This window comes from Anomaloglossus baeobatrachus, chromosome 11, assembly GCF_048569485.1.
Source record: "Anomaloglossus baeobatrachus isolate aAnoBae1 chromosome 11, aAnoBae1.hap1, whole genome shotgun sequence".
Classification (NCBI taxonomy): domain Eukaryota; kingdom Metazoa; phylum Chordata; class Amphibia; order Anura; family Aromobatidae; genus Anomaloglossus; species Anomaloglossus baeobatrachus.
In genome coordinates, this window is record NC_134363.1 from 158,985,174 (window position 1) to 159,011,163 (window position 25,990).

Genomic DNA, 25,990 nt, shown 5'->3' on the forward strand with positions numbered 1-25,990 from the left:
GAGTTTTACATTCAAAGCACCAGTCCAGCGATGGAGTAAAAAAAAAAACACCCATTGCATCCACCCCTGGGGTTCCCATTAATCTGCATAAAGGGGGTAGATTTCTAAAAATGTATTGCAGCGATTTAAATATGATTGGCAGTGATGATGTTTTTTTTAATATACCGTATATGAGAGTAGTGGTATAGCTGTATACTGTAGGTGCTGGCCCCAATAAAAACACATTTTTTTATAGAGATCCCATAAGAAATTTGCCATAAAAGCCATATGCAAAAATGGCTGAAAATGCACTGGTGGTAGAAATAAGCTGTCCATGTGCTTGACACGCCCCCAGTAAACTTATAGCATGATTTCCCTATACATTTCATGCCAGGGTTCTCATAACTGGTACAAAAAAATAAAAATGATGATAGATAGATAGATAGATAGATAGATAGATAGATAGATAGATAGATAGATAGATAGATAGATAGAGGGATAGATGGATGGATAGATGGATGGATGGATGGATGGATGGATGGATGGATGGATGGATGGATGGATGGATGGATGGATAGATAGATAGATGGATAGATAGATAGAAGCAAAGTGCCATACCTCTACCTCTCCTTCTATAAGTAAAGGAGCTGACAGGTTCCCTTTAAACTTTACATAAAAGTTGTAAAGTACTCTGCTGAGTGTGGCCGTCTCTTGTGCACTGAGTGTGGCCATCTCTTGTGCAGAATGCTCTTTCCTGAGTGTGATGCTCTATTGTGCACAGTTTGGCCCTTTCTTGTGCACTGAGTGTGGCCCTCTGTTATGCACTGAGTGTGGCCCTTTCTTGTGCATTGAGTGTAGCCCTCTCTAATTACGCACTGAGTGTGGCCCTCTCTTGTGCATTGAATGTAGCTCTCTCTTGTGCACTGAGTGTGGCCCTCTGTAGTGCACTGAGTGTGGCCCTCTCTTGTACAGAATGCTTTTTCCTGAGTGTGATGCTCTATTGTGCACTGAGTGTGGCCCTTTCTTGTGCAGAGTGTGACCCTTTCTTATGCACTGAATGCAGCATTTGTTATGCACTGAATGTGGCCCTCTGTTGTGCACTGAGTGTGGCCCTTTCTTGTGCACTGTGTGTGGCCCTCTCTTGTGCACTGAGTGTGGCCCTCTCTTGTGCACTGAGTGTGGCCCTCTGTAGTGCACTGAGTGTGGCCCTCTCTTGTACAGAATGCTTTTTCCTGAGTGTGATGCTCTATTGTGCACTGAGTGTGGCCCTTTCTTGTGCAGAGTGTGACCCTTTCTTATGCACTGAATGCAGCATTTGTTATGCACTGAATGTGGCCCTCTGTTGTGCACTGAGTGTGGCCCTTTCTTGTGCACTGTGTGTGGCCCTCTCTTGTGCAGAATGCTCTTTTCTGAGTATGATGCTCTATTGTGCACTGTGTGGCCCTTCTTTGTGCAGAGTGTGGCTTTCCTTTGTGCACTGAGTGTGGCCTTCTCTTGTCCAGAATGTCCTTTCATGAGTGTGATGCTCTATTGTGTACTGAATGTGGCCCTTTGTTATACACTGAATGTGGCCCTCTCGTGCACTGAGTGTAGGTCTCCCTTGTACACCGAGTGTGATCCTCCCTTATGCACCGAGTGTGATCCTCCCTTGTGCACCGAGTGTGGCCCTCCCTTGTGCACCTTGTGTGGCCGTCCCTTGTGCACCTTGTGTGGCCCTCCCTTGTGCACCTTGTGTGGCCCTCCCTTGTGCACCTTGTGTGGCCCTCCCTTGTGCACCTTGTGTGGCCCTCCCTTGTGCACCTTGTGTGGCCGTCCCTTGTGCTCCGAGTGTGGCCCTTTCTTGTGCACCGAGTGTGGCCCTCTCTTGCGCACGGAGTGTGGCCCTCTCTTGCGCACGGAGTGTGGCCCTCTCTTGTGCACGGAGTGTGGCCCTCTCTTGTACAGAATACTCTTTCCTGAGTGTGATGCTCTATTGTGCACTGTGTGTGGCCCTCTCTTGCGCACGGAGTGTGGCCCTCTCTTGTGCAGAATGCTCTTTTCTGAGTATAATGCTCTATTGTGCACTGTCTGGCCCTTCTTTGTCCACTGAGTGTGGCCCTCTCTTGTGCACGGAGTGTGGCCCTCTCTTGTACAGAATACTCTTTCCTGAGTGTGATGCTCTATTGTGCACTGTGTGTGGCCCTCTCTTGTGCACGGAGTGTGGCCCTCTCTTGTGCAGAATGCTCTTTTCTGAGTATAATGCTCTATTGTGCACTGTGTGGCCCTTCTTTGTCCACTGAGTGTGGCCCTCCTTTGTGCACTGAGTGTGGCCCTCCTTTGTGCACTGAGTGTAGCCCTCCTTTGTGCAGAGTGTGTCTCTCTCTTGCGCACTGAGTGTGGCCTTCTCTTGTGCAGAATGCGCTTTCATGAGTGTGATGCTCTCCCTTGTGCACAAGAATGTGGCCCTCGCTTGTGCACTGAGTGTGGCCCTGCCTTGTGCATTAAGTGTGGCCCTCCCTTGTGCACAAGAATGTGGCCCTCGCTTGTGCACTGAGTGTGGCCCTCCCTTGTGCACAAGAATGTGGCCCTCGCTTGTGCATTAAGTGTGGCCCTCTCTTGCGCACAGTGTGACCCTCTCTTGCGCACAGTGTGGTCCTCCCTTGCGTACAGAGTGGGGCCCTCCCTTGTGCAGGATGCTCTTTCCTGTGTGGCCCTCCCTTGTGCAGGGTGCTCTATCCTGTGTGGCCCTCTCTTGTGCAGGGTGCTCTTTCCTGTGTGGCCCTCCCTTGTGCTGGGTGTTCTTTCCTGTGTGGCCCTCTCTTGTGCAGGGTGTTCTTTCCTGTGTGGCCCTCTCTTGTGCAGGGTGTTCTTTCCTGTGTGGCCCTCTCTTGTGCATGGTGCTCTTTCCTGTGTGGCACTCTCTTGTGCAGGGTGCTCTTTCCTGTGTGGCCCTCTCTTGTGCAGGGTGTTCTTTCCTGTGTGGCCCTCCCTTGTGCAGGGTGCTCTTTCCTGTGTGGCCCTCTCTTCTGCAGGGTGCTCTTTCCTGTGTGGCCCTCCCTTGTGCAGGGTGCTCTTTCCTGTGTGGCCCTCCCTTGTGCAGGGTGCTCTTTCCTGTGTGGCCCTCTCTTGTGCAGGGTGTTCTTTCCTGTGTGGCTCTCCCTTGTGCAGGGTGCTCTTTCCTGTGTGGCCCTCTCTTGTGCAGGGTGTTCTTTCCTGTGTGGCCCTCTCTTGTGCATGGTGCTCTTTCCTGTGTGGCACTCTCTTGTGCAGGGTGCTCTTTCCTGTGTGGCCCTCTCTTGTGCAGGGTGTTCTTTCCTGTGTGGCCCTCCCTTGTGCAGGGTGCTCTTTCCTGTGTGGCCCTCTCTTCTGCAGGGTGCTCTTTCCTGTGTGGCCCTCCCTTGTGCAGGGTGCTCTTTCCTGTGTGGCCCTCCCTTGTGCAGGGTGCTCTTTCCTGTGTGGCCCTCTCTTGTGCAGGGTGTTCTTTCCTGTGTGACTCTCCCTTGTGCAGGGTGCTCTTTCCTGTGTGGCCCTCCCTTGTGCAGGGTGCTCTTTCCTGTGTGGCACTCTCTTGTGCAGGGTGCTCTTTCCTGTGTGGCCCTCCCTTGTGCAGGGTGCTCTTTCCTGTGTGGCCCTCTCTTGTGCAGGGTGCTCTTTCCTGTGTGGCCCTCTCTTGTGCAGGGTGCTCTTTCCTGTGTGGCCCTCTCTTGTGCAGGGTGTTCTTTCCTGTGTGGCCCTCTCTTGTGCAGGGTGTTCTTTCCTGTGTGGCCCTCTCTTGTGCATGGTGCTCTTTCCTGTGTGGCACTCTCTTGTGCAGGGTGCTCTTTCCTGTGTGGCCCTCTCTTGTGCAGGGTGTTCTTTCCTGTGTGGCCCTCCCTTGTGCAGGGTGCTCTTTCCTGTGTGGCCCTCTCTTCTGCAGGGTGCTCTTTCCTGTGTGGCCCTCCCTTGTGCAGGGTGCTCTTTCCTGTGTGGCCCTCCCTTGTGCAGGGTGCTCTTTCCTGTGTGGCCCTCTCTTGTGCAGGGTGTTCTTTCCTGTGTGGCCCTCCCTTGTGCAGGGTGCTCTTTCCTGTGTGGCCCTCCCTTGTGCAGGGTGCTCTTTCCTGTGTGGCACTCTCTTGTGCAGGGTGCTCTTTCCTGTGTGGCCCTCCCTTGTGCAGGGTGCTCTTTCCTGTGTGGCCCTCTCTTGTGCAGGGTGCTCTTTCCTGTGTGGCCCTCTCTTGTGCAGGGTGCTCTTTCCTGTGTGGCCCTCTCTTGCGCAGGGTGCTCTTTCCTGTGTGGCCCTCCCTTGTGCAGGGTGCTCTTTCCTGTGTGGCCCTCCCTTGTGCAGGGTGCTCTTTCCTGTGTGGCCCTCCCTTGTGCAGGGTGTTCTTTCCTGTGTGGCCCTCCCTTGTGCAGGGTGTTCTTTCCTGTGTGGCCCTCCCTTGTGCAGGGTGTTCTTTCCTGTGTGGCCCTCCCTTGTGCAGGGTGCTCTTTCCTGTGTGGTCCTCTCTTGTGCAGGGTGTTCTTTCCTGTGTGGCCCTCTCTTGTGCAAGGTGCTCTTTCCTGTGTGGCCCTCTCTTGTGCAGGGTGCTCTTTCCTGTGTGGCCCTCCCTTGTGCGGGGTGCTCTTTCCTGTGTGGCCCTCCCTTGTGCAGGGTGTTCTTTCCTGTGTGGCCCTCCCTTGTGCAGGGTGTTCTTTCCTGTGTGGCCCTCCCTTGTACAGGGTGTTCTTTCCTGTGTGGCCCTCCCTTGTGCAGGGTGCTCTTTCCTGTGTGGCCCTCTCTTGTGCAGGGTGCTCTTTCCTGTGTGGCCCTCTCTTGTGCAGGGTGTTCTTTCCTGTGTGGCCCTCTCTTGTGCAAGGTGCTCTTTCCTGTGTGGCCCTCTCTTGTGCAGGGTGCTCTTTCCTGTGTGGCCCTCCCTTGTGCAGGGTGTTCTTTCCTGTGTGGCCCTCCCTTGTGCAGGATGCTCTTTCCTGTGTGGCCCTCTCTTGTGCAGGGTGCTCTTTCCTGTTTGGCCCTCCCTTGTGCATGGTGCTATTTCCTGTGTGGCCCTCCCTTGTGCAGGGTGCTCTTTCCTGTGTTGCCCTCCCTTGTGCAGGGTACTCTTTCCTGTGTGACGCTCTCTTGTGCAGGGTGCTCTTTTCTGTGTGGCCCTTCCTTGTGCAGGGTGCTCTTTCCTGTGTGGCCCTCCCTTGTGCAGGGTGCTTTTTCCTGTGTGGCCCTCCCTTGTGCAGGGTGCTCTTTCCTGTGTGGCCCTCTCTTGTGCAGGGTGTTCTTTCCTGTGTGGCCCTCTCTTGTGCAGGATGCTCTTTCCTGTGTGGCCCTCCCTTGTGCAGGGTGCTCTTTCCTGTGTGGCCCTCCCTTGTGCAGGATGCTCTTTCCTGTGTGGCCCTCTCTTGTGCATGGTGTTCTTTCCTGTGTGGCCCTCCCTTGTGCAGGGTGTTCTTTCCTGTGTGGCCCTCCCTTCTGCAGGATGCTCTTTCCTGTGTGGCCCTCTCTTGTGCAGGGTGCTCTTTTCTGTGTGGCCCTCCCTTGTGCAGGGTGCTCTTTCCTGTGTGGCCCTCCCTTGTGCAGGGTGCTTTTTTCTGTGTGGCCCTCCCTTGTGCAGGGTGCTCTTTCCTGTGTGGCCCTCCCTTGTGCAGGGTGCTCTTTCCTGTGTGGCCCTCTCTTGTGCAGGGTGCTCTTTCCTGTGTGGCCCTCCCTTGTGCAGGGTGCTCTTTCCTGTGTGGCCCTCCCTTGTGCAGGGTGCTCTTTCCTGTGTGGCCCTCTCTTGTGCAGGGTGCTCTTTCCTGTGTGGCCCTCTCTTGTGCAGGGTGCTCTTTCCAGTGTGGCCCTCCCTTGTGCAGGGTGCTCTTTCCTGTGTGGCCCTCTCTTGTGCAGGGTGCTCTTTCCTGTGTGGCCCTCCCTTGTGCAGGGTGCTTTTTCCTGTGTGGCCCTCCCTTGTGCAGGGTGCTCTTTCCTGTATGGCCCTCCCTTGTACAGGGTGCTTTTTCCTGTGTGGCCCTCTCTTGTGCAGGGTGCTCTTTCCAGTGTGGCCCTCCCTTGTGCAGGGTGCTCTTTCCTGTGTGGCCCTCTCTTGTGCAGGGTGCTCTTTCCTGTGTGGCCCTCCCTTGTGCAGGGTGCTCTTTCCTGTGTGGCCCTCCCTTGTGCAGGGTGCTCTTTCCTGTGTGGCCCTCCCTTGTGCAGGGTGCTCTTTCCTGTGTGGCCCTCCCTTGTGCAGGGTGCTCTTTCCTGTGTGGCCCTCCCTTGTGCAGGGTGTTCTTTCCTGTGTGGCCCTCCCTTGTGCAGGGTGTTCTTTCCTGTGTGGCCCTCCCTTGTGCAGGGTGTTCTTTCCTCTGTGGCCCTCTCTTGTGCAGGGTGCTCTTTCCTGTGTGGCCCTCTCTTGTGCAGGGTGCTCTTTCCTGTGTGGCCCTCCCTTGTGCAGGGTGTTCTTTCCTGTGTGGCCCTCCCTTGTGCAGGGTGCTCTTTCCTGTGTGGCCCTCTCTTGTGCAGGGTGCTCTTTCCTGTGTGGCCCTCTCTTATACAGGGTGCTCTTTCCTGTGTGGCCCTCCCTTGTGCTGGGTGTTCTTTCCTGTGTGGCCCTCCCTTGTGCAGGGTGCTCTTTCCTGTGTGGCCCTCCCTTGTGCAGGGTGCTCTTTCCTGTGTGGCCCTCTCTTGTGCAGGGTGCTCTTTCCTGTGTGGCACTCCCTTGTGCAGGGTGCTTTTTCCTGTGTGGCCCTCCCTTGTGCAGGGTGTTCTTTCCTGTGTGGCCCTCCCTTGTGCAGGGTGTTCTTTCCTGTGTGGCCCTCTCTTGTGCAGGGTGCTCTTTCCTGTGTGGCCCTCCCTTGTGCAGGGTGCTCTTTCCTGTGTGGCCCTCCCTTGTGCAGGGTGCTCTTTCCTGTGTGGCCCTCTCTTGTGCAGGGTGTTCTTTCCTGTGTGGCCCTCCCTTGTGCAGGGTGCTCTTTCCTGTGTGGCCCTCTCTTGTGCAGGGTGTTCTTTCCTGTGTGGTCCTCTCTTGTGCAGGGTGCTCTTTCCTGTGTGGCCCTCTCTTGTGCATGGTGCTCTTTCCTGTGTGGCCCTCCCTTGTGCAGGGTACTCTTTCCTGTGTAGCCCTCTCTTGTGCAGGGTGTTCTTTCCTGTGTGGCACTCTCTTGAGCAGGGTGTTCTTTCCTGTGTGGTCCTCTCTTGTGCAGGGTGCTCTTTCCTGTGTGGCCCTCTCTTGAGCAGGGTGTTCTTTCCTGTGTGGGCCTCTCTTGTGCAGGGTGTTCTTTCCTGTGTGGCCCTCTCTTGTGCAGGGTGCTCTTTCCTGTGTGGCCCTCTCTTGTGCAGGGTGCTCTTTCCTGTGTGGCCCTCTCTTCTGCATGGTGCTCTTTCCTGTGTGGCCCTCCCTTGTGCAGGGTGTTCTTTCCTGTGTGGCCCTCTCTTGTGCAGGGTGTTCTTTCCTGTGTGGCCCTCTCTTGTGCAGGGTGTTCTTTCCTGTGTGGCCCTCCCTTGTGCAGGGTGTTCTTTCCTGTGTGGCCCTCCCTTGTGCAGGGTGCTCTTTCCTGTGTGGCCCTCCCTTGTGCAGGGTGCTCTTTCCTGTGTGGCCCTCCCTTGTGCAGGGTACTCTTTCCTGTGTGGCCCTCTCTTGTGCAGGGTGTTCTTTCCTGTGTGGCCCTCCCTTGTGCAGGGTGCTCTTTCCTGTGTGGCCCTCCCTTGTGCAGGGTGCTCTTTCCTGTGTGGCCCTCTCTTGTGCAGGGTGTTCTTTCCTGTGTGGCCCTCCCTTGTGCAGTGTGTTCTTTCCTGTGTGGCCCTCCCTTGTGCAGGGTGCTCTTTCCTGTGTGGCCCTCTCTTGTGCAGGGTGTTCTTTCCTGTGTGGCCCTCCCTTGTGCAGGGTGTTCTTTCCTGTGTGGCCCTCTCTTGTGCAGGGTGTTCTTTCCTGTGTGGCCCTCTCTTGTGCAGGGTGCTCTTTCCTGTGTGGCCCTCTCTTGTGCAGGGTGTTCTTTCCTGTGTGGCCCTCCTTTGTGCAGGGTGCTCTTTCCTGTGTGGCCCTCTCTTGTGCAGGGTGTTCTTTCCTGCGTGGCCCTCTCTTGTGCAGGGTGTTCTTTCCTGTGTGGCCCTCTCTTGTGCAGGGTGTTCTTTCCTGTGTGGCCCTCTCTTGTGCAGGGTGCTCTTTCCTGTGTGGCCCTCTCTTGCGCAGGGTGCTCTTTCCTGTGTGGCCCTCCCTTGTGCAGGGTGCTCTTTCCTGTGTGGCCCTCCCTTGTGCAGGGTGCTCTTTCCTGTGTGGCCCTCCCTTGTGCAGGGTGCTCTTTCCTGTGTGGCCCTCTCTTGTGCAGGGTGCTCTTTCCTGTGTGGCCCTCCCTTGTGCAGGGTGCTCTTTCCTGTGTGGCCCTCCCTTGTGCAGGGTGCTCTTTCCTGTGTAGCCCTCCCTTGTGCAGGGTGTTCTTTCCTGTGTGGCCCTCCCTTGTGCAGGGTGTTCTTTCCTGTGTGGCCCTCCCTTGTGCAGGGTGTTCTTTCCTGTGTGGCCCTCCCTTGTGCAGGGTGCTCTTTCCTGTGTGGCCCTCTCTTGTGCAGGATGCTCTTTCCTGTGTGGCCCTCTCTTGTGCAGGGTGCTCTTTCCTGTGTGGCCCTCTCTTGTGCAGGGTGTTCTTTCCTGTGTGGCCCTCTCTTGTGCAAGGTGCTCTTTCCTGTGTGGCCCTCTCTTGTGCAGGGTACTCTTTCCTGTGTGGCCCTGCCTTGTGCAGGGTACTCTTTCCTGTGTGACGCTCTCTTGTGCAGGGTGCTCTTTTCTGTGTGTCCCTCCCTTGTGCAGGGTGCTGTTTCCTGTGTGGCCCTCCCTTCTGCAGGATGCTCTTTCCTGTGTGGCCCTCTCTTGTGCAGGGTGCTCTTTTCTGTGTGGCCCTCCCTTGTGCAGGGTGCTCTTTCCTGTGTGGCCCTACCTTGTGCAGGGTGCTTTTTTCTGTGTGGCCCTACCTTGTGCAGGGTGCTCTTTCCTGTGTGGCCCTCCCTTGTGCAGGGTGCTCTTTCCTGTGTGGCCCTCTCTTGTGCAGGGTGCTCTTTCCTGTGTGGCCCTCCCTTGTGCAGGGTGCTCTTTCCTGTGTGGCCCTCCCTTGTGCAGGGTGCTCTTTCCTGTGTGGCCCTCTCTTGTGCAGGGTGCTCTTTCCTGTGTGGCCCTCTCTTGTGCAGGGTGCTCTTTCCTGTGTGGCCCTTCCTTGTGCAGGGTGCTCTTTCCTGTGTGGCCCTCCCTTGTGCAGGGTGCTTTTTCCTGTGTGGCCCTCCCTTGTGCAGGGTGCTCTTTCCTGTATGGCCCTCCCTTGTACAGGGTGCTCTTTCCTGTGTGGCCCTCCCTTGTGCAGGGTGTTCTTTCCTGTGTGGCCCTCTCTTGTGCAGGGTGCTCTTTCCTGTGTGGCCCTCTCTTGTGCAGGGTGCTCTTTCCTGTGTGGCCCTCCCTTGTGCAGGGTGTTCTTTCCTGTGTGGCCCTCCCTTGTGCAGTGTGCTCTTTCCTGTGTGGCCCTCTCTTGTGCAGGGTGCTCTTTCCTGTGTGGCCCTCTCTTATACAGGGTGCTCTTTCCTGTGTGGCCCTCCCTTGTGCTGGGTGCTCTTTCCTGTGTGGCCCTCTCTTGTGCAGGGTGCTCTTTCCTGTGTGGCACTCCCTTGTGCAGGGTGCTTTTTCCTGTGTGGCCCTCCCTTGTGCAGGGTGCTCTTTCCTGTGTGGCCCTCTCTTGTGCAGGGTGTTCTTTCCTGTGTGGCCCTCCCTTGTGCAGGGTGTTCTTTCCTGTGTGGCCCTCTCTTGTGCAGGGTGCTCTTTCCTGTGTGGCCCTCCTTTGTGCAGGGTGCTCTTTCCTGTGTGGCCCTCCCTTGTGCAGGGTGTTCTTTCCTGTGTGGCCCTCCCTTGTGCAGGGTACTCTTTCCTGTGTGGCCCTCCCTTTTGCAGGGTGCTCTTTCCTGTGTGGCCCTCTCTTGTGCAGGGTGCTCTTTCCTGTGTGGCCCTCCCTTGTGCAGGGTGCTCTTTCCTGTGTGTCCCTCTCTTGTCCAGGGTGTTCTTTCCTGTGTGGCCCTCCCTTGTGCAGGGTGCTCTTTCCTGTGTGGCCCTCCCTTGTGCAGGGTACTCTTTCCTGTGTGGCCCTCTCTTGTGCAGGGTGTTCTTTCCTGTGTGGCCCTCCCTTGTGCAGGGTGCTCTTTCCTGTGTGGCCCTCCCTTGTGCAGGGTGCTCTTTCCTGTGTGGCCCTCCCTTGTGCAGGGTACTCTTTCCTGTGTGGCCCTCTCTTGTGCAGGGTGCTCTTTCCTGTGTGGCCCTCCCTTGTGCAGGGTGCTCTTTCCTGTGTGGCCCTCTCTTGTGCAGGGTGTTCTTTCCTGTGTGGCCCTCCCTTGTGCAGGGTGTTCTTTCCTGTGTGGCCCTCCCTTGTGTAGGGTGCTCTTTCCTGTGTGGCCCTCCCTTGTGCAGGGTACTCTTTCCTGTGTGGCCCTCTCTTGTGCAGGGTGTTCTTTCCTGTGTGGCCCTCTCTTGTGCAGGGTGTTCTTTCCTGTGTAGCCCTTCCTTGTGCAGGGTGCTCTTTCCTGTGTGGCCCTCTCTTGTGCAGGGTGCTCTTTCCTGTGTGGCCCTCTCTTGTGCCGGGTGTTCTTTCCTGTGTGGCCCTCCCTTGTGCAGGGTGTTCTTTACTGTGTGGCCCTCCCTTGTGCAGGGTGCTCTTTCCTGTGTGGCCCTCTCTTGTGCAGGGTGTTCTTTCCTGTGTGGCCCTCCCTTGTGCAGGGTGTTCTTTCCTGTGTGGCCCTCCCTTGTGCAGGGTACTCTTTCCTGTGTGGCCCTCTCTTGTGCAGGGTGTTCTTTCCTGTGTGGCCCTCTCTTGTGCAGGGTGCTCTTTCCTGTGTGGCCCTCTCTTGTGCAGGGTGTTCTTTCCTGTGTGGCCCTCCCTTGTGCAGGGTGCTCTTTCCTGTGTGGCCCTCTCTTATGCAGGGTGTTCTTTCCTGTGTGGCCCTCCCTTGTGCAGGGTGTTCTTTCCTGTGTGGCCCTCCCTTGTGCAGGGTGTTCTTTCCTGTGTGGGCCTCCCTTGTGCAGGGTGCTCTTTCCTGTGTGGCCCTCCCTTGTGCAGGGTGTTCTTTCTTGTGTGGCCCTCCCTTGTGCAGGGTGCTCTTTCCTGTGTGGCCCTCTCTTGTGCAGGGTGTTCTTTCCTGTGTGGCCCTCCCTTGTGCAGGGTACTCTTTCCTGTGTGGCCCTCCCTTGTGCAGGGTGTTCTTTCCTGTGTGGCCCTCCCTTGTGCAGGGTGTTCTTTCCTGTGTGGCCCTCTCTTGTGCAGGGTGCTCTTTCCTGTGTGGCCCTCCCTTGTGCAGGGTGTTCTTTCCTGTGTGGCCCTCTCTTGTGCAGGGTGCTCTTTCCTGTGTGGCCCTCCCTTGTGCAGGGTGTTCTTTCCTGTGTGGCCCTCCCTTGTGCAGGGTGTTCTTTCCTGTGTGGCCCTCTCTTGTGCAGGGTGCTCTTTCCTGTGTGGCCCTCTCTTGTGCAGGGTGTTCTTTCCTGTGTGGCCCTCCCTTGTGCAGGGTGTTCTTTCCTGTGTGGCCCTCTCTTGTGCAGGGTGTTCTTTCCTGTGTGGCTCTCTCTTGTGCAGGGTGTTCTTTCCTGTGTGGCCCTCCCTTGTGCAGGGTGTTCTTTCCTGTGTGGCCCTCTCTTGTGCAGGGTGTTCTTTCCTGTGTGGCCCTCTCTTGTGCAGGGTGCTCTTTCCTGTGTGGCCCTCTCTTGTGCAGGGTGTTCTTTCCTGTGTGGCCCTCTCTTGTGCAGGGTGCTCTTTCCTGTGTGGCCCTCTCTTGTGCTGGGTGTTCTTTCCTGTGTGGCCCTCTCTTGTGCAGGGTGCTCTTTCCTGTGTGGCCCTCTCTTGTGCAGGTTGCTCTTTCCTGTGTGGCCCTCTCTTGTGCAGGTTGCTCTTTCCTGTGTGGCCCTCCCTTGTGCAGGGTGTTCTTTCCTGTGTGGCCCTCCCTTGTGCAGGGTGTTCTTTCCTGTGTGGCCCTCTTTTGTGCAGGGTGCTCTTTCCCGTGTGGCCCTCCCTTGTGCAGGGTGTTCTTTCCTGTGTGGCCCTCTCTTGTGCAGGGTGTTCTTTCCTGTGTGGCCCTCTCTTGTGCAGGGTGTTCTTTCCTGTGTGGCCCTCTCTTGTGCAGGGTGTTCTTTCCTGTGTGGCCCTCTCTTGTGTAGGGTGTTCTTTCCTGTGTGGCCCTCTTTTGTGCAGGGTGCTCTTTCCTGTGTGGCCCTCTCTTGTGCAGGGTGTTCTTTCCTGTGTGGCCCTCCCTTGTGCAGGTTGCTCTTTCCTGTGTGGCCCTCTCTTGTGCAGGGTGTTCTTTCCTGTGTGGCCCTCCCTTGTGCAGGGTGTTCTTTCCTGTGTGGCCTTCTCTTGTGCAGGGTGTTCTTTCCTGTGTGGCCCTCCCTTGTGCAGGGTGTTCTTTCCTGTGTGGCCCTCTCTTGTGCAGGGTGCTCTTTCCTGTGTGGCCCTCTCTTGTGCAGGGTGTTCTTTCCTGTGTGGCCCTCTCTTGTGCAGGGTGTTCTTTCCTGTGTGGCCCTCCATTGTGCAGGGTGTTCTTTCCTGTGTGGCCCTCTCTTGTGCAGGGTGCTCTTTCCTGTGTGGCCCTCTCTTGTGCAGGGTGCTCTTTCCTGTGTGGCCCTCTCTTGTGCAGGGTGTTCTTTCCTATGTGGCCCTCTCTTGTGCAGGGTGTTCTTTCCTGTGTGGCCCTCTCTTGTGCAGGGTGCTCTTTCCTGTGTGGCCCTCTCTTGTGCTGGGTGTTCTTTCCTGTGTGGCCCTCTCTTGTGCAGGGTGTTCTTTCCTGTGTGGCCCTCTCTTGTGCAGGGTGCTCTTTCCTGTGTGGCCCTCCCTTGTGCAGGGTGTTCTTTCCTGTGTGGCCCTCCATTGTGCAGGGTGTTCTTTCCTGTGTGGCTCTCCCTTGTGCAGGGTGTTCTTTCCTGTGTGGCCCTCTCTTGTGCAGGGTGCTCTTTCCTGTGTGGCCCTCTCTTGTGCAGGGTGTTCTTTCCTGTGTGGCCCTCCCTTGTGCAGGGTGTTCTTTCCTGTGTGGCCCTCTCTTGTGCAGGGTGCTCTTTCCTGTGTGGCCCTCTCTTGTGCAGGGTGTTCTTTCCTGTGTGGCCCTCCATTGTGCAGGGTGTTCTTTCCTGTGTGGCCCTCTCTTGTGCAGGGTGCTCTTTCCTGTGTGGCCCTCTCTTGTGCAGGGTGTTCTTTCCTGTGTGGCCCTCCCTTGTGCAGGGTGTTCTTTCCTGTGTGGCCCTCTCTTGTGCAGGGTGCTCTTTCCTGTGTGGCCCTCTCTTGTGCAGGGTGTTCTTTCCTGTGTGGCCCTCCCTTGTGCAGGGTGTTCTTTCCTGTGTGGCCCTCCATTGTGCAGGGTGCTCTTTCCTGTGTGGCCCTCTCTTGTGCAGGGTGTTCTTTCCTGTGTGGCCCTCTCTTGTGCAGGGTGCTCTTTCCTGTGTGGCCCTCTCTTGTGCAGGGTGCTCTTTCCTGTGTGGCCCTCTCTTGTGCAGGGTGCTCTTTCCTGTGTGGCCCTCCCTTGTGCAGGGTGCTCTTTCCTGTGTGGCCCTCCCTTGTGCAGGGTGTTCTTTCCTGTGTGGCCCTCCATTGTGCAGGGTGTTCTTTCCTGTGTGGCTCTCCCTTGTGCAGGGTGTTCTTTCCTGTGTGGCCCTCTCTTGTGCAGGGTGCTCTTTCCTGTGTGGCCCTTCCTTGTGCAGGGTGCTCTTTCCTGTGTGGCCCTCCCTTGTGCAGGGTGCTTTTTCCTGTGTGGCCCTCCCTTGTGCAGGGTGCTCTTTCCTGTATGGCCCTCCCTTGTACAGGGTGCTCTTTCCTGTGTGGCCCTCCCTTGTGCAGGGTGTTCTTTCCTGTGTGGCCCTCTCTTGTGCAGGGTGCTCTTTCCTGTGTGGCCCTCTCTTGTGCAGGGTGCTCTTTCCTGTGTGGCCCTCCCTTGTGCAGGGTGTTCTTTCCTGTGTGGCCCTCCCTTGTGCAGTGTGCTCTTTCCTGTGTGGCCCTCTCTTGTGCAGGGTGCTCTTTCCTGTGTGGCCCTCTCTTATACAGGGTGCTCTTTCCTGTGTGGCCCTCCCTTGTGCTGGGTGCTCTTTCCTGTGTGGCCCTCTCTTGTGCAGGGTGCTCTTTCCTGTGTGGCACTCCCTTGTGCAGGGTGCTTTTTCCTGTGTGGCCCTCCCTTGTGCAGGGTGCTCTTTCCTGTGTGGCCCTCTCTTGTGCAGGGTGTTCTTTCCTGTGTGGCCCTCCCTTGTGCAGGGTGTTCTTTCCTGTGTGGCCCTCTCTTGTGCAGGGTGCTCTTTCCTGTGTGGCCCTCCTTTGTGCAGGGTGCTCTTTCCTGTGTGGCCCTCCCTTGTGCAGGGTGTTCTTTCCTGTGTGGCCCTCCCTTGTGCAGGGTACTCTTTCCTGTGTGGCCCTCCCTTTTGCAGGGTGCTCTTTCCTGTGTGGCCCTCTCTTGTGCAGGGTGCTCTTTCCTGTGTGGCCCTCCCTTGTGCAGGGTGCTCTTTCCTGTGTGTCCCTCTCTTGTCCAGGGTGTTCTTTCCTGTGTGGCCCTCCCTTGTGCAGGGTGCTCTTTCCTGTGTGGCCCTCCCTTGTGCAGGGTACTCTTTCCTGTGTGGCCCTCTCTTGTGCAGGGTGTTCTTTCCTGTGTGGCCCTCCCTTGTGCAGGGTGCTCTTTCCTGTGTGGCCCTCCCTTGTGCAGGGTGCTCTTTCCTGTGTGGCCCTCCCTTGTGCAGGGTACTCTTTCCTGTGTGGCCCTCTCTTGTGCAGGGTGCTCTTTCCTGTGTGGCCCTCCCTTGTGCAGGGTGCTCTTTCCTGTGTGGCCCTCTCTTGTGCAGGGTGTTCTTTCCTGTGTGGCCCTCCCTTGTGCAGGGTGTTCTTTCCTGTGTGGCCCTCCCTTGTGCAGGGTGCTCTTTCCTGTGTGGCCCTCCCTTGTGCAGGGTACTCTTTCCTGTGTGGCCCTCTCTTGTGCAGGGTGTTCTTTCCTGTGTGGCCCTCTCTTGTGCAGGGTGTTCTTTCCTGTGTAGCCCTTCCTTGTGCAGGGTGCTCTTTCCTGTGTGGCCCTCTCTTGTGCAGGGTGCTCTTTCCTGTGTGGCCCTCTCTTGTGCCGGGTGTTCTTTCCTGTGTGGCCCTCCCTTGTGCAGGGTGTTCTTTACTGTGTGGCCCTCCCTTGTGCAGGGTGCTCTTTCCTGTGTGGCCCTCTCTTGTGCAGGGTGTTCTTTCCTGTGTGGCCCTCCCTTGTGCAGGGTGTTCTTTCCTGTGTGGCCCTCCCTTGTGCAGGGTACTCTTTCCTGTGTGGCCCTCTCTTGTGCAGGGTGTTCTTTCCTGTGTGGCCCTCTCTTGTGCAGGGTGCTCTTTCCTGTGTGGCCCTCTCTTGTGCAGGGTGTTCTTTCCTGTGTGGCCCTCCCTTGTGCAGGGTGCTCTTTCCTGTGTGGCCCTCTCTTATGCAGGGTGTTCTTTCCTGTGTGGCCCTCCCTTGTGCAGGGTGTTCTTTCCTGTGTGGCCCTCCCTTGTGCAGGGTGTTCTTTCCTGTGTGGGCCTCCCTTGTGCAGGGTGCTCTTTCCTGTGTGGCCCTCCCTTGTGCAGGGTGTTCTTTCTTGTGTGGCCCTCCCTTGTGCAGGGTGCTCTTTCCTGTGTGGCCCTCTCTTGTGCAGGGTGTTCTTTCCTGTGTGGCCCTCCCTTGTGCAGGGTACTCTTTCCTGTGTGGCCCTCCCTTGTGCAGGGTGTTCTTTCCTGTGTGGCCCTCCCTTGTGCAGGGTGTTCTTTCCTGTGTGGCCCTCTCTTGTGCAGGGTGCTCTTTCCTGTGTGGCCCTCCCTTGTGCAGGGTGTTCTTTCCTGTGTGGCCCTCTCTTGTGCAGGGTGCTCTTTCCTGTGTGGCCCTCCCTTGTGCAGGGTGTTCTTTCCTGTGTGGCCCTCCCTTGTGCAGGGTGTTCTTTCCTGTGTGGCCCTCTCTTGTGCAGGGTGCTCTTTCCTGTGTGGCCCTCTCTTGTGCAGGGTGTTCTTTCCTGTGTGGCCCTCCCTTGTGCAGGGTGTTCTTTCCTGTGTGGCCCTCTCTTGTGCAGGGTGTTCTTTCCTGTGTGGCTCTCTCTTGTGCAGGGTGTTCTTTCCTGTGTGGCCCTCCCTTGTGCAGGGTGTTCTTTCCTGTGTGGCCCTCTCTTGTGCAGGGTGTTCTTTCCTGTGTGGCCCTCTCTTGTGCAGGGTGCTCTTTCCTGTGTGGCCCTCTCTTGTGCAGGGTGTTCTTTCCTGTGTGGCCCTCTCTTGTGCAGGGTGCTCTTTCCTGTGTGGCCCTCTCTTGTGCTGGGTGTTCTTTCCTGTGTGGCCCTCTCTTGTGCAGGGTGCTCTTTCCTGTGTGGCCCTCTCTTGTGCAGGTTGCTCTTTCCTGTGTGGCCCTCTCTTGTGCAGGTTGCTCTTTCCTGTGTGGCCCTCCCTTGTGCAGGGTGTTCTTTCCTGTGTGGCCCTCCCTTGTGCAGGGTGTTCTTTCCTGTGTGGCCCTCTTTTGTGCAGGGTGCTCTTTCCCGTGTGGCCCTCCCTTGTGCAGGGTGTTCTTTCCTGTGTGGCCCTCTCTTGTGCAGGGTGTTCTTTCCTGTGTGGCCCTCTCTTGTGCAGGGTGTTCTTTCCTGTGTGGCCCTCTCTTGTGCAGGGTGTTCTTTCCTGTGTGGCCCTCTCTTGTGTAGGGTGTTCTTTCCTGTGTGGCCCTCTTTTGTGCAGGGTGCTCTTTCCTGTGTGGCCCTCTCTTGTGCAGGGTGTTCTTTCCTGTGTGGCCCTCCCTTGTGCAGGTTGCTCTTTCCTGTGTGGCCCTCTCTTGTGCAGGGTGTTCTTTCCTGTGTGGCCCTCCCTTGTGCAGGGTGTTCTTTCCTGTGTGGCCTTCTCTTGTGCAGGGTGTTCTTTCCTGTGTGGCCCTCCCTTGTGCAGGGTGTTCTTTCCTGTGTGGCCCTCTCTTGTGCAGGGTGCTCTTTCCTGTGTGGCCCTCTCTTGTGCAGGGTGTTCTTTCCTGTGTGGCCCTCTCTTGTGCAGGGTGTTCTTTCCTGTGTGGCCCTCCATTGTGCAGGGTGTTCTTTCCTGTGTGGCCCTCTCTTGTGCAGGGTGCTCTTTCCTGTGTGGCCCTCTCTTGTGCAGGGTGCTCTTTCCTGTGTGGCCCTCTCTTGTGCAGGGTGTTCTTTCCTATGTGGCCCTCTCTTGTGCAGGGTGTTCTTTCCTGTGTGGCCCTCTCTTGTGCAGGGTGCTCTTTCCTGTGTGGCCCTCTCTTGTGCTGGGTGTTCTTTCCTGTGTGGCCCTCTCTTGTGCAGGGTGTTCTTTCCTGTGTGGCCCTCTCTTGTGCAGGGTGCTCTTTCCTGTGTGGCCCTCCCTTGTGCAGGGTGTTCTTTCCTGTGTGGCCCTCCATTGTGCAGGGTGTTCTTTCCTGTGTGGCTCTCCCTTGTGCAGGGTGTTCTTTCCTGTGTGGCCCTCTCTTGTGCAGGGTGCTCTTTCCTGTGTGGCCCTCTCTTGTGCAGGGTGTTCTTTCCTGTGTGGCCCTCCCTTGTGCAGGGTGTTCTTTCCTGTGTGGCCCTCTCTTGTGCAGGGTGCTCTTTCCTGTGTGGCCCTCTCTTGTGCAGGGTGTTCTTTCCTGTGTGGCCCTCCATTGTGCAGGGTGTTCTTTCCTGTGTGGCCCTCTCTTGTGCAGGGTGCTCTTTCCTGTGTGGCCCTCTCTTGTGCAGGGTGTTCTTTCCTGTGTGGCCCTCCCTTGTGCAGGGTGTTCTTTCCTGTGTGGCCCTCTCTTGTGCAGGGTGCTCTTTCCTGTGTGGCCCTCTCTTGTGCAGGGTGTTCTTTCCTGTGTGGCCCTCCCTTGTGCAGGGTGTTCTTTCCTGTGTGGCCCTCCATTGTGCAGGGTGCTCTTTCCTGTGTGGCCCTCTCTTGTGCAGGGTGTTCTTTCCTGTGTGGCCCTCTCTTGTGCAGGGTGCTCTTTCCTGTGTGGCCCTCTCTTGTGCAGGGTGCTCTTTCCTGTGTGGCCCTCTCTTGTGCAGGGTGCTCTTTCCTGTGTGGCCCTCCCTTGTGCAGGGTGCTCTTTCCTGTGTGGCCCTCCCTTGTGCAGGGTGTTCTTTCCTGTGTGGCCCTGCCTTGTGCAGGGTGCTCTTTCCTGTGTGGCCCTCTCTTGTGCAGGGTGTTCTTTCCTGTGTGGCCCTCTCTTGTGCAGGGTGCTCTTTCCTGTGTGGCCCTCTCTTGTGCAGGGTGCTCTTTCCTGTGTGGCCCTCCCTTGTGCAGGGTGCTCTTTCCTGTGTGGCCCTCTCTTGTGCAGGGTGTTCTTTCCTGTGTGGCCCTCTCTTGTGCAGGGTGTTCTTTCCTGTGTGGCTCTCCCTTGTGCAGGGTGTTCTTTCCTGTGTGGCCCTCCATTGTGCAGGGTGTTCTTTCCTGTGTGGCTCTCCCTTGTGCAGGGTGTTCTTTCCTGTGTGGCCCTCCCTTGTGCAGGTTCCGGGGCCACAGCTGGACCCGTCTGGCTTGCTGCCCGATCTGTCATTATTGATGCTCCTCGTCGCACACGTGGTCTCCGCTCGGCGTCGTCCGTCGCACACCCCCCTGCTCCGCCGCTTCCCCCTCCGCTGCCGCCTGTGCTGCTGTTTAAATGGGCCAAGTTGGAGAAGCGGCGGAGAAGCGGAGCGCTGTTTGGTCGGAGTGTGTGAACTCCGCTGTGTGACACATAGAACGTAGCGGGATCCCCCAGCAGCACCGGCGCTAGCACAGCGCTCCCCGGCCAGAGCGGCGCTGCCGAGGACAGGGACAGGCAGGCGCCACACTCACACTGTACTAAGTGATCAGAATTATCGCCCTGCTCATTCCTCCCCGGAGCAGGCAGGTGGAGGCGCACACAGCCGAGCGCACGCAAAACTTTCCTCCACTGCTGCCCACTGCGCTCCCGGGGTCAGAAGGAAGGCGCCAGCAGGGCAGCGACCAGGAGGGGGCAAAGGTGCAACCAGCCAGGGGGCAAGGATTAAGCAAATAGGTATTGGGCAGCGAGGAGGGGCAATTAAGACAGGGGCAACAAGGAGGGGGCGCAGCCCGGAGAGGCAGAGGTGATCAGGACGCACGGGAGCGCAGTTAGCACCACGGGGGAGGTCAATAAGGGATCAATAAGCAGCATTTTGTGAGGCAGCATGATGTCTCCGGCGGCTCAGCCCTCCTCTCCAGCATGTCATGTCTCAGTCGGGCTGCCTGGCAGATCAGCAGAGGAGGCGCAGTGCGAGCAGCTGTGAACCGAGGAGCAGCCCGGAGCCGCCGCAGCCCGGAGAGCGCAATCACGGGGCAAGCTGGGGACACCATGCCGGCCATCAAGAAGGAGAGACCGGATCGTGAGGAGCTGGCCCTGGCAGCCTTCAACCAGCCCATGGACACTATCCCCGGATACCTGACCGCTGCCATCCCGGTGGTGACCCCGCACCCTCCAGCCTACGAGCACCTTTTTGCCACCCATGCCCACCGCGCGTACCTGGGCTTACACGAGCCCCACCACCCGCCTCTGCCTGATGACCTCATGCTGGAGAGGTTCTCCTCCATCCCGGACTTCCAGCCCCTCTTTGATCAGGGGGAGCCGTGCATAGAGGTGGAGTGCGGCGAGAACAAGGCGCTGCTCTACATCCAGAAGTTGTGCCAGGGCAGCAAGGGGCCCTCCATCCGCTACCGGGGAGAGTGGCTCACCCCCAACGAGTTCCAGTTTGTGAGCGGACGGGAGACGGCCAAAGACTGGAAGCGGAGCATCAGGCACAAAGGTACGGGGCAGGGGGGAACTCCGGACAAAGTTGGGGAAAGTCTCTGGATGGGCTCCGGGGTACCATATATGATGGGGATATGTGAAGGATGGGGGGACTCCAAGCTGAGGCACCTATGTGCGGGATGGGAGGACTACAACCCGGGGCACCTATGTGCAGGATGGGGGGGACTCCAACCCGGGGCATCTATGTGCAGGATGGGGGACTCCAAGCTGAGGCACCTATGTGCGGGATGGGGGGACTCCAACCCGGGGCATCTATGTGCAGAATGGGGGAACTCCAACCCGGGGCACCTATGTGCAGGATGGGGGGACTCCAACCCGGGTCATCTATGTGCAGAATGGGGGAACTCCAACCCGGGGCACCTATGTGCAGGATGGGGGGGACTCCAAGCGGAGGCACCTATATGCGGGATGGGGGGACTACAACCCGGGGCATCTATGTGCAGAATGGGGGAACTCCAACCCGGGGCACCTATGTGCAGAATGGGGGAACTCCAACCCGGGGCACCTATGTGCAGGATGGGGGGACTCCAACCCGGGGCATCTATATGCAGAATGGGGGGACTCCAACCCCGGGCACCTATGTGCAGAATTGGGTGGACTCCAACCCGGGGCATCTATGTGCAGGATGTGGGGGACTCCAACTCGGGGCACCTATATGCGGGATGGGGGGACTACAACTCGGGGCACTTAGGTGCAGGATGGGGGGACTCCAACTCGGGGCACCTATATGCGGGATGGGGGGACTACAACTCGGGGCACTTAGGTGCAGGATGGGGGGACTCCAACCCGGGGCACCTATGTGCGGGATGGGGGGGACTACAACTTGGGGCACCTATGTGCAGGATGGAAGGGACTCCAACCCGGGGTACCTATGTGCAGGATGGGGGGACTCCAATCCGGGCCACCTATGTGCAGAATGGGGGGACTCCAACCCGGGGCACCTATGTGCAGGATTGGGGGACTCCAACCCGGGGCACCTATGTGCAAGATGGGGGGGACTCCAACCCGGGCAACTATGTTCAGGATGGGGGGACTCCAACCGGAGGCACTTATGTACAGGATGTGGGGACTCCAACCCGGGGCAACTATGTGCAAGATGGGGGGGACTCCAACCCCGAGCAACTATGTTCAGGATGGGGGGACTCCAACCCTGGACAGCTACCGAATGTGCAGGATGGGGGGACTTCAACCCGGGGCAACTATGTGCAGGATAGGGGGGACTCCAACTTTTTTTTTTGGGTGAGGGTTGAGGGTTCTCACCCGTCTTTTTCTACTCTCCCCACATTATGTGCTAATAATTGGGCAGTAGTATAATGATTGCTCTGCGATCTGATGGGATGGTTACAGATTATGGGTGAATGCACGATCGCTTGCTCCATTTTCTGCACAATACACATCGTTATTATCGATCGGATTGATCATTGTCGGGAGTCAGCAGACGATTCAATATGGGCAGCAGTAAAAGCACAGACATGGCATGGACCCCAAGAGCTTACGATCACTTTATGGATGGAGTCCCTCTGGTCATTTATTTTTAGTGAGTCTCAAAACTGGTTCAGAGATTGCACCCCAGAGCTTACTATCCCCCTATATTTGGGGGGTGATTGCACTGTTTGTTTATATAAGAAGTCATCCATGTGTTGGGAGAGAATTTTTTAATTGGCAGAAAAAAAAGTGATGATGACAGTCAGACAATATAGGATTAACCCTTTCTACATCACTTGTCATTGCTAGTGTGGGATCAGTAATTTATGAGAGTTTGCTCTGATAGGACCCCCCCCCCCCATGTTTCTTCCTGGCAGTTTAATTAGATGGATGGGGAGGAAGGGAGGTGGTGGTGGCAGGGAGGGGGGTAACATCCAAACGTGGTTATAGGAAGCTTGAAGGGCTGGTGCTGCTCAGTGACACCAGCCCACACCGCCCTCCCCTTCTCCCTCCCTCTTCCTTCCTTCCCTCTCCGGTGACCCCGGCTCTCCGGATGGGGATTTGGCACTGAGGCGCAGGCTGCTGGGGTTGTGGAGGTAAATGGGGAGGGATTGATACCCCCTACACAGGCACATCCGTACACCCCACCTTCCCCCACCCAGGGGCACAAAGTCATGATAAGGGTAGAAATGACATAAGGGGGTCTTTATAGTCATAAGGATTTTGGATACTTATTCTGAATCTGAAGTTGGAATCCTGGAGAGATTAAAATTCATATGAAGGTTTTTTTTTTACAAACTCCTCTGACCCTCCCTATGATGCCCCCAGTTATTTAACTGCACTAATACGCCCAGATCAGAGGGGGGCCCCAAAAATGCCCATAGGTGCAGAGTGGGATCCTGCAAAACTCAGCGCACTCCATTTTTGTAGGGTAAAGGTCTGGGGAGAGGGACTAAAGTGTGAGTCACCTACTTTACTCTGGGGAGGGGGGTGAGGATAGACAGGGCAGTGCTAAGAAGAGGTCATTAACCCTTCCAGACTGGGAGGGGGTGGCAGGAGTCTGTTTACTTGGTCCCTGTGGCGTATATTCCATGTAGTTTGTTTTTATTTATGAATAGTCATAGTCTACTTGATCTGTTTTTATACTAGTTAGCTACCCAATGCTGCTGGTATTTTCTGCAAGGATTGAGGATTCTGTTACTGTTACGTTGTTTACATAATATTTGTTTGTTTATGTTACTTTATGCAACTATGTATCCATCATCTGTAGACAGTGCATTATGTGTGCTGGTAAAGCTTGGATTGCCATTGTTCTTTATGCTTTTATCTACTATTGATCAGAGCTGTAACGTTTATGTTGAAATTTGCAAAATGATTGCGTCCTTATGGTGGGGGCGGCTCACAACTGTTCATAAAGTTTCTATCATGAGTGATAGGCTTTAATTTTTCATTTTTCTTAACAATGCTTATTTTAGATATTATTTAGTTTTCAGTATTTTTTGGGGTCAAAGTCTTTCTGTGTAAGCTTTAGGACGGGACTGTAGTGAGCTGTCCCCTTATTTGCTGCTGCTGACCCCCTGCACCGCCCACAGCTCATCACCTTGTCTCTTCTCTCTTTTATGTGCCGCTTCCAGGGAAAAGTCTGAAGACTCTTATGTCAAAAGGAATCTTACAGGTACATCCTCCAATCTGTGATTGCCCTGGGTGTCGAATTTCGTCTCCAGTGGTAAGATCATTGCTCAGACTCTGTTTAAGCTGCTTTTTCCGTGCATCCTAAGCTGTTTGATCAGAGATTCTGATTGACACTGCTGTATTCCTTGGCTGTGCCGTTGACAGATGAGGCATTTTGGGGTCTTCCTGATGATAAGTTTTGATGTTATATGGAAGCTTTCACTTTTTTACTTTTTTATTCTAGAAATATTTTCTGGTTTTGCCCAATTAAGGCTGAAATAACAGACCATACATTCGGTAGTACCCAAACTTCCTAGTATGGACTGGATGGGGAGGGGGGAGGGGGAACTGGTTGCGGAAAGTGCTTTTTTGAGACCAATGTCATGTTTGCATATTACTTGTCTGTGTAGACAATTCTATGTGTAGAATATGTCCAAAACCCTCTATAGATATACAGTATCTGCTCATCTTTTTTTTTCTGTGTATATATATATATATATGTATATATGTGTGTGTATATATATATATATATACGTATATATATATATTCGTATATATATGTATATATATATATGTAATATTTATTCATTTATATAGCGCTGTTAATTCCACAGCACTTTACATACATTGGCAACACTGTCCCCATTGGGGCTCACAATCTAGAGTCCCTATCTGTATGTCTTCAGAGAGTGGGAGGAAACTGGAGAACCCGGAGGAAATCCACGCAAACACGGGGAGAACATACAAACTCTTTGCAGATGTTGTCCTTGGTAGGAATTGAACCCATGACCCCAGCGCTGCAAGACTACCACTAATGCCCCCCCCCCATTGTCGTACACTACATGTGCTCTGCTATAATTATATGGTAATATACAAAATGGAATAACCAAATAATGACAAATATTTTGCCATTGATTGTTTTTTACCAAGTCAACAGTGCTCTTTCATTAATTAAGGAGGTAATGATTTGCAACCTATACATTCATATAAAGAGTGTCAGCGGTACGGAGTGTGGTTAATGTCTTCTGTTGTTCTTGCACTATAGCTAAAAACTTTTTAAGGCCGAGTTCACATGATCTGTTAAAACGGATCCTGTTTGCAAACTGATGTACGCCGGATCCGTTTTTTATTTATATGGGAGCCTATGGAGAACGGATTTGTTAACGGATTGCTATTTATCTGCCAATTGACAGGGATCCCGTAGGAAAAAACGGATCCTTTACAAATGCAAGGAAAATGAATGAATAAGGCTACTTTCACACATCAGTTTTTTTCCATCAGGCACAGTCCGGAAAAAACGAATAAAACGGATCCGGATCCGTTTTATCCCCATTGATTTGTATTAGCGCCGGATTGTGCCTGATGGCCTTGCGTTGCATACGGCTTTTGCCGGATCCTTCGTAACTGGCTAATGCGGCGGCTGGATGGAACGTCTTTTGTAACGTTTTTTGTCTCTGACAAAAAACCGCATCGCTCCGAATTCGACGCAATTTGCAATGAAAGGCTATGGACGCCGGATCCGGCGTAATGCGGCAAAAAACGGATGCAGCCGCCGGATCCATTTTTGTAAACTGAGTATGCTCCAATTTATTGAAAAAAAACGGATGAAACGGATGCAAAAACGGATGCGCCGGATCCGTTTTTGACGGATCCGGTATTACGGATCCATCAAAAAAGGGATCAGGCACATCCGTTTTTGAATATTCTGCGCCAGATCCGTTGCATCAGGCACACGCCGGATTGTGCCTGATGCCAAAAAACTGATGTGTGAAAGTAGCCTAAATTTGCAATCCGTTAACGGATCAGTTCTCCATAGACTCTCATATAAACAAAACGGATCCGGCAGACATCAGTTATTTAACAACGGACAAAAAAGTTGTCTTTGCAGAACTTTTTTCCCAACTGATCTCTGCAGGATCCACTCTAACGAATGATTACTGGACATGTGAGCTCAGCCTAAGACATCTTGGTCATTTTGAGACACATATAGAAAAATAAACACTTTGCATCTCTATGAAGCGTTGGAAATTTCTGAAAGCAAGAAGTTGTGTGATCTGTTCCGCTTATACCAAGATACTTTTTTTTTTATGTTTATGTCTGTCAAATTGGCATTTTGTGAATACGCGATGGAGCAAAGTGTGATGATTACCACTTCTGACAATCATTTTTGTGTTGGAATGTGACAAAAGGTTTCTCTAAATTAAGTTACATGACTTTCTGTGCAACTTATTACTATGTACCATGATGTTGGGTATTATATTCCGAAGTGGAGGATCTTGTTTCCCACCTGTTTGCCCTGTTGTTATAAAACTAAAACTTCCACCGTGCCCCAACAGCCCCTTGTCACACTATGCTGGGAGTTGTAGTTTTGCAGGTTGGAGTCTAATGCCATAGTGTTCATGCTTATTGAATATGTGTTTAGATTCTTAAGGTCCAGTCACACTAAGCAACTTACCAGCGATCCCAACAACGATAGGGATCGCTGGTAAGTTGCTAGGAGGTTGCTGGTGAGATGTCACACTGCGACGCTCCAGCGATCCCACCAGCAACCTGACCTGGCAGGGATCGCTGGAGCGTCGCTACACAAGTTGCTGGTGAGCTCACAGCAACCAGTGACAAGCCCCCAGCGCCGCGTGGAAGATGCTGCGCTTGGTAACTAAGGTAAATATCGGGTAACCAACCCGATATTTACCTTGGTTACCACCGCACGTGCAGAGAGCAGGGAGCAGCGCACACTGAGCGCTGGCTCCCTGCTCTCCTAGTTACAGCACACATCAGGTTAATTACCCGATGTGTGCTGCAGCTAAATGTGCACAGAGCAGGGAGCAGCGCACAATGCTTCGCGCTGGCTCCCTGCTCTCCTAGCTACAGCACACATCGGGTTAATTAACCCGATGTGTCCTGCAGCTACATGTGCACAGAGCAGGAGCCGGCACTGACAGTGAGAGCGGCGGAGGCTGGTAACAAAGGTAAATATCGGGTAACCAAGGACAGGGCTTCTTGGTTACCCGATGTTTACATTGGTTACCAGCCTCCGCAGAAGCCGGCTCCTGCTGCCTGCACATTTAGTTGTTGCTCTGTCGTTGTCACACAGCGATGTGTGCTTCACAGCGGGACAGCAACAACTAAAAAATGGCCCAGGACATTCAGCAACAACCAACGACCTCACAGCAGGGGCCAGGTTGTTGCTGGATGTCACACACAGCAACATCGCTAGCAACGTCACAAAAGTTGTTCGTTAGCAGCGATGTTGCTAGCGATGTTGCTTAG

General features: G+C 54.9%; 1 protein-coding gene across 5 annotated transcripts in view; it reads left to right on the forward strand.

Moving 5' to 3' along the window:
- The first annotated feature begins 18,506 nt into the window (after window positions 1–18,506).
- Window positions 18,507–25,990, forward strand: part of SAMD11 (sterile alpha motif domain containing 11) — a 223,479-nt gene continuing 215,995 nt past the window's right edge. Inside the window, exons 1-2 of one of the 5 annotated variants that reach the window (XM_075328973.1) lie at window positions 18,507–19,619; window positions 22,684–22,775. In XM_075328973.1, coding sequence (XP_075185088.1) covers window positions 19,043–19,619; window positions 22,684–22,775 — 669 coding nt within the window. In that variant the 5' untranslated portion in view covers window positions 18,507–19,042. Of the gene's footprint in view, window positions 19,620–21,584; window positions 21,646–22,683; window positions 22,776–25,990 lie in introns of those variants that run through there. The other 4 variants (XM_075328971.1, XM_075328972.1, XM_075328974.1 and 1 more) reach the window with 4 other exon arrangements.